We start from the raw sequence: 7,543 nt of genomic DNA, 5'->3' as shown, positions 1-7,543 counted from the left end.
TTTTTAAGATCTATATTTTAATCTATCAATTCTTATTGCTAATTATTTTATTTTTAGTCTAGCAATTCTTATTTTATTTTTGAATTTCTTGAATAAAGCTTATTGTAAAATTGAGATTTTTTAAAAAAATAATTTTGTATTATTTAAGAATTTATTATCATTAGAATAATTAATTTTTGGTCTATTAATTTAAATAATATAATTATTTTTTTAGATTTTTAATTTACTTATTGATTTAATTTTATTCATGGTTCATTTACGCTTTTATTATTAACCCACGCTTTTAGAGCATGTTTTTGAATTATGGCCAAATCAACAACTTTAAAAAAAAGGTTATTTTTGTCATTTTTATAATTTTATATGAGTGATGACCATAAAAAATTATATATAGTAAAAAAAATTAAAGAGATTACTATTTATATTATGGGTCAAAATAATATCATAATCTAAAGTTGTCAATTCAATCTCTTTAAAATTAAGAAGACCTAACTATGCGAGTTCTGGTAGGAGTACATATTTACCCAACTTACTTAGATCACGGGATTCCATGACCCGAACTGACTTGACTTGTATGACAAGTAAGACCTTGTGTAGGCTGTTACAACATGGAATGACTTTTTAAAGATTAGAACAAAAACTACTACACTATTGTAAGTAGAGAGATACAAAAATGATGTCTAAGTCATCACCTCTCTCTATAAATATTCCATCAAACATACGTATTTTCAAACAAGGACATCGGACAAATGCATCTTTTCCGTAAACAAGTCGGATTATTCATCTAAAAGAGTTTGGACTTCACGTCTAGACTTATATCACATTATTTTTAGGTATTATCTTGAAATAAATAACCATAAGTAAAATTTTATTTTTTATTTTATTTAAAAATAATAATGTTAATAGTTTAAAATAATATTCATTATTTAAATATAAACATTTTTAATAAGATAGAAACATTTAGTAAGATTCGAATTTTTTATATAAAATTGTTTAATAGTAAAAAACAGATTTTTCTTTATTTTCAAAAAAACCTAAGAATAGATTTGGAAATGGATTAATTATAAATATTAATGACAAACATTCATGTCTATACTTAATTGTGAAAAAAAAATACAAAAGTAAAATTATTTTCTTATACTTGTTTTCCGAAATACAAACGAATAACTAAAGAAATGAAATAAATATTTATTTTTTTTTATAAAAAATACTTTTATCCCCCCAGAAAAACTTAAAACAAAACAAAAGAACTTGATTGCAAATACATAAAAGGCAAACTCCTAAGATGGTGCTCAACACAACTATCCAACTCTCCTCTTACAATTCATTCCTTCATCATCATTATAAGCTCATATTCAATCAACTACAATAATGCACAACCATTGTACATTCTCTTTGATCGTAAAAACCACACTCAGACACGCACCAACATATACACACAACTTTTTATTTTCTCCCAGGGTATCCACGATCGACAATATTAATTAGTTATAAAATGAAACTAACCTAACCGAATTACCACTACTTACGGTAGTTACGGGAAATAACTACTATATACTGCAATATGGTAGGTACGGGCTACATCCCATGACGATATGATGATGTCATCCCTTGAGTAAGGCGCGAGGTGACGCTGCCGGGCCTAATCTGTCGGTTTTTCTGTTATAATAGTTAAGGATTTGAAAAACTGCGCTGAGAAGAGTGTACACAGAAATCATTCCAATCAAGCAGCTATAACTCCGCAAAAAGAACCGATCAATTCGCCGAACCGCACCGGGAAGCCAAGAATGCCATAGAAGTATGGAGGACCGTTTGATGACGTGGCATTTTGTTCCTGAATACTTGTTCAAAACCCTAACCATTTTCCAGTAAGGAGAATCGTTGATTTTGACTCGGTCAACTCCAATTACGAGCGAACGGAAATATTCCAACAACTTTTTGTTCGTCATGTTCATGTGGTCCACTATGACTTTCCGGTCTTTTAAAAGTTGAATATCGCTTTCGCGGCAAATCAAGCCGTTGAAAAAGAACGCGGCCCATGTGCACCTGTGCTTGCAGCTGAAACCGGTATGGCCTTGCTCCCAAGCAATGAGATTCTGCCACGTCACTTCTGTTGAGTTTGTGATGTGAAGCTGCGGAATTTCCAGTGTTCCATTGCCCTTGATGAATCTGATGTCAAACTCAAAGGCTCTTGTTGTTACCACTGCTTGACCCTGATTATCTGTGTTTTGTTCTTCTTTCTTTGTAACTGAAAATCGTAAAATGAAATAAATAAATCAACTTTAATTAGTCAACTCTTATTAGTTATTACTATTACTAGCGTCTCAGTTGCCTTTTTTTTTTTTTGGTAATTGTCTCCGTTGCAAATAGTTAATATTAGTTATCTTTTTTATTTTGTTATAAAAATATTTTTTAAATTTTTTTCTTTTAGGATTTAATATTAGAATTTAAAATTTAAAATTTAGAATATAAATTTAAAAAATAAAAAATATTAATTAAAAAAATTAAGTTTCTATTAGTAACAAAAATACACTTACTTCTAGCTTTGATTGTAACCCCAGCAGCTTCAAGTATGCGAGCACATCGATTATGTTCTGCTCGGTATGTCTGAGATTGAGCATCATTATTTTTGCCATTTTCCATTGCATCAGAAACAAATTGGCTGTTGCTAATATCCATTGCATTAGAAACATATTGGTTTTGTCGAAACTCGCCTACATTCTGTGCAAATTCATCATCAACACTGGTGACTGCTTGACCGAAGATGGGAGCACAACAATTTGAACACTGAGTCCCTACTTCTCGAAAGTTTTGAACCACGTTAATAGGAATGCACATGTGTTGGCTTTCTTGACGTTGTTCTGCTATTAGTGCTCCCTCTTCACCGTCGTCGGAAATGTAGGCATTAACAAGTTCAAGAAAGTGTTGTGATGGAATGTCCGGGGTGAAGCACTTAAAGCTTGTTTCAGGAAAGTAGCCAAATAGATTAAGCGCCAGAGTTTCCACGGGGATAACCTACGTTAAAAAAATATAAATACAATTATTAAATATCATGCTAGCAAAATAAAAATTTAAAATTATTTTATTTAGTTAAATATCTATATTTTTTTATATATAATATCTATAAGTACACACTTATTACATATAAAATTATCTAACTATTCTAGTAATAATTAAGAAATATAAAATTAAGTCAATAAGTTATAACTCAAATGACATAGTCTTCTCGTACTTATGTAAGAGGTCACAGATTTAAGTCTCCATAAATTTATTAGTTAAGAACGATTAGATAATTTAATATATCTGATTAAATTATTATTTAATAATTTTTAATTATTAATTTTATATAAAACAAAATGGATAGAAGTATTTATCAACCAATTCATAAATTTGAGAGAATTGTCGCTTAACATACCAATCTATCCCAAATAAAAATAAGATTTAATTACTCTACTGGTCCCTATAGTTTCGCAAAATTTTCAATTAGGTCCCTATACTTTTTTTTCTTTTAATTGAGTCCTTGCACCAAATATTTTTTTTAACTGGGTCCCTACACTTTTTTTTCCTTTTATTTAGGTCCCTGTACCAATTATTTTTTTTAGTTGGGTCCTTATAAAATTAAGCCAATTACTATTAAGAATGACTTAATTGAAAAAAAAATTTGGTGCAAGAACCCAATTAAAAAGAAAAAAGTATAGGGACCTAATTAAAGATTTCACGAAACTATAGGGACCAATAGAGTAATTAAATAACAAATCACAAATAATATAAATTTTAAGTAGTAATTTGATGCATCTGTGAGCAAAATTAAATTATTAGAGCGATAAATAAAGGGACGATAATAATCACCTCATAAAAAATTTGGTCAGACAACTTGTGGAGAATGAAAAGCGGCATCTGGTTCTGCAACTTCAACAAATCAACTAACACCTCTTCTTTCTTTCCAACATGGCCTCCGGGGCCAGAAGGCTCCAATCGGCTCTTAAGCTTTTGATTCAACTCCTTGGATGCACAAATGAGAAGCTCAAGCAGGAAACAAGCGTCGGACAACATGATATTAGCAAGGTCGTTCCATTCTAGCTTAAGATCATCCGCATAATTTGCCCGAACTTCTTTCTCCAGTCCCATGATGACTCCCATGCATTCCTTCAGGTTTGTTTCGGGCCCCTTGGGTCCGCGATGAAGAAGAGATTGCATACACTGCCACTTGATCTTTTCCCATTGCACAAGGTTCGTTCTGGTTCCCTTGTATCGCGGCCCGATCGAGATGGCTTTCGGCATGTAAGCGTTCTTGTTCCCTTCCCGGAGCTGTGGCGGGATGTTGGACATGTTAAATGGCTCAGATTGTGAGCGGAAACGACCCAGTAATGATTTTGTTGTTTCTCTCCATTCATTCAACTTCGTGTCCGCTTTGTTTTCTATGGTATCATTTATTGAAGATTCTTTAGATGGAATCAACCTTGTGGTCTCGTCGTTTTCTATGGCATCAGTTGCAGATTCCTTCAATTGAATCAACTTGTTGGTGGTCTTACTCTTTATTTCATCAGTTGTGGATTCCTTCAGTGCAATCAACTTGGTGGTCTCGTTTTTCATGGCATCAGTGGTAGATTCCCTAAATGCAATCAACTTTGTGGCCTCACTTTCTATGGCATCGGTTGTAGAATCCTTCCATTCATTCAATTTATTGGCGGCCTCACTTTCTATGGCATGACTTGTAGATTCCTTTTGTGCAATCAACTTGCTGACCTCATTGTCTATGGCAGGTCGATTATCATTATTTGTATCATCCATGGCACCTGCAGCAAACGGAGTAGTTAATAATTTAATTCACTGATTGTCTTAAAACGTGATCCTATTATGTATGCAGACTTTCTTTTGCATTATTTAAATAAAAAAAATTGATTTTGATGGATGGTGAGGCAAAAAAAAAAATTGGTTTCATTATTCATTAATCCTTTTAGTTTAACCAAATTGATAATTAAGTTTTTATAATTTAAAAACTTTTAATTNNTAAATATAAATATATGATTATTTTATTTAATTTCTCTATGAAATTTAATAAAAATGGTTGATTAGTTATGATTATTTTTATTTAATTTCTCGATCAAGTTTCATAAAAATGGGTAAATAGTAGTTAGATTTTTGTATCTACATGTAAAATGTTTAAAGCATGCATAAATTTTGAATTTAAAATCGTGTAAAGATTTTTTATACATTTATCTAACTATACATATATATTATTATATCATTTTTATAAGTATGATGTGAATAATTACCTGAAATAAAAAGTATAATTAGATGGTTGTATATAAATATTTTATATCATTAGTACTTTAAAACAACAACAAATTATTTTATGTATTAATTAGTGAATTATTTTTATTTTTACGTAACCTTTGAATTTGATAAAAACATGAATATACATAAAAAAGAATGAACACTAACAAAATATTAAAATTAAATCCTTATAGGACAACTGAGGAAATTATGAAAAGGTTGAACACACACAGATGCATATAACTTGATGCATGGTTTTTGAATTAATCATTCTTTCAATATGCAGGTATCATTATTGTAAAAATTGTTTCAACATGGTATATTTCGTACATACCTTGCTACTTCTCTTTAGAAGAGGATTGCTATTGCTGAATAGTCAACACAAAAGTTGGAGATAGAAGGAAGAGAAGACAGAGAGAGTGTGAAAGGATCAATGAGAGTAGTTGCACATTCTTAAGTGATAATTTATCTCCTTTTAAAGAAGTAGAGCCTTCCGAGAACTATGGTTTATCGTCTTTGTTTATTGAGGTCAATTATATATTCTTAATAATCCCCTATCCGGATGTCATGCTTATGTATATTTTTTTCATGGAAATGAGAAATAAATTATGTATTTTATTTAATTTAAAATTTTGTTATAATAAATTAGCTAAAACTTAAAACAGAAAAGTACTCGATGTTTTTCAATTAATTATTCGGACTTAAAAAAAAAAATTAAAATGGTTTTCTCAGTAGTCACGCAAAAATTGAAGGCACCACTTAAATAAAGATCCCAAAAACAACTTTTTTTTTTAAAGAAGCCTACGTAGCAAAACCTAAACCATATATTCTAAAGCCACACTTTTCACTACAAAACACTTAAAACCATAGCATTTTATAAGAAAAGCGTCACCTAATGGAAAAAAGTAAATTAGAAGATTTAAGAGAAGAAATAATTAAATTATCAAAATTAATAGATCAAAAACTAATGATTTTAACTAATGTTAATTGTAATGACACCGAATTCTTAAAATCAATACAAAATAATTTTTCTCAAAATCTTTATTTTACTTTAAGTTTTATTGAAGGACTTTAAAAACCTAAAAACACTTATATTTCACACGGAATTTCTAAAAAATGCTACCATGGAAATGATTTCCCACATCTTTATCATACTTTTAACCCACAATTAAATTCTATAGTAGATATGCTTGAAGAAATATTAGTATCCATAAAATTTTAAAGAAATAAGGAAAAAGAGGAACCTAATATAAACGAAATTAAACAGATATCAAATAAATATTTTCAGAAAGAGAATCCCAAAGAAGAAAAATTTTAAAATATAGCCAACATAACAGAACTAAAAGTAAAACTACCATTGAAATTATGAATATTGAAGAAAAATTAGAAGAAGTTACAATGCTTTTTAAACAATTAAAAATGGCTCAAGAAAATAATATTATGGAACAAGAATTTCAAATAGAAGAAGAACTAGTAAATTCTGAAAATATAGAAAATGAAGAACACATCCTAGATTATTCAAGTGATGAAGAACCAGCAATTCCAATACAAGTAAAAAATGAAGCTGGAACATCTAAGGATAATCAATCTCAATTTAAATGGGAAACAGGTTTTGAAAATTATACTTTTAAAAAGAGATTTATGAATAAAAATTCAAAGTACACAAAAATACCATCAAAATATGTTCCTAAAATCCAGGAATTGGAAGGAGAAAGAATGCTCGATTTAGACTGTAAAAAGAATGAAAAAGAAATTTTCGAGAACTGGTTGAATTCCTTCTTATTAGAAGCCTTTACTAATCCAAAACTTAGTGAATTGTCTGGAGGAGATATCTGAAATTATATAGGGTTTCATACTAAAGGAACTGTAAGAGATTATATGACATCAATAGAAAACCAAATAATAGAAGAAATAACAATAAAAATAAAAGACAAAAAAATAACTATTGCCCAAATAAAAAAGAAAATTGTAAGTGTTGGTATTGCCAAGAAGAAGGACACTATGCAAATGAATGTCCAAAAAAGAAGGATAAAAAGAATCTTACTAAACAATTAGAAATTGATAAGTCTTGTTTCATGGAACTATTAGAAGAATCAGATGATAACTTAGACTATATTTTCGAATATGTCTCAGAAACAGACTCAGAGATTGAGCAATAATGCTACATTTATTACTATAAAAATAACAGAAAAGTTTATAAATGCTTTCATAGATACTGGAGCAACACAATGCTTTGCTAGTACAAATATAAAACTTGATTGGACAAAAT

At 29.5% G+C, this 7,543-nt stretch overlaps 1 protein-coding gene across 1 annotated transcript; it reads right to left on the bottom strand.

Moving 5' to 3' along the window:
- On the bottom strand, positions 1,225 to 5,731 carry LOC107646843. Its single transcript, XM_016350992.2, has 4 exons — positions 5,609 to 5,731; positions 3,847 to 4,793; positions 2,535 to 3,012; positions 1,225 to 2,245 (listed from the first exon to the last, which is right to left on the bottom strand). The coding sequence occupies exons 2-4, from the start codon at positions 4,786 to 4,788 to the stop codon at positions 1,602 to 1,604; spliced, it is 2,064 nt and encodes a 687-aa protein (XP_016206478.1). The 5' UTR covers positions 4,789 to 4,793; positions 5,609 to 5,731; the 3' UTR covers positions 1,225 to 1,601.

This window comes from Arachis ipaensis, chromosome B06 (assembly GCF_000816755.2).
Source record: "Arachis ipaensis cultivar K30076 chromosome B06, Araip1.1, whole genome shotgun sequence".
NCBI lineage: Eukaryota > Viridiplantae > Streptophyta > Magnoliopsida > Fabales > Fabaceae > Arachis > Arachis ipaensis.
Note: the sequence above shows the minus strand (reverse complement) of the source record. Positions and strands in the feature narration are given on the sequence as shown.

Coding starts and splice junctions, on each gene's coding strand:
- LOC107646843 (XM_016350992.2), bottom strand. CDS start 4,788: ATGGATGATACAAATAATGATAATCGACCTGCCATAGACAATGAGGTC. Junction 3,013..3,846: donor CTGACCAAATTTTTTATGAG/GTGATTATTATC, acceptor TTTTTAACGTAG/GTTATCCCCGTGGAAACTCT. Junction 2,246..2,534: donor GGTTACAATCAAAGCTAGAA/GTAAGTGTATTT, acceptor TACGATTTTCAG/TTACAAAGAAAGAAGAACAA.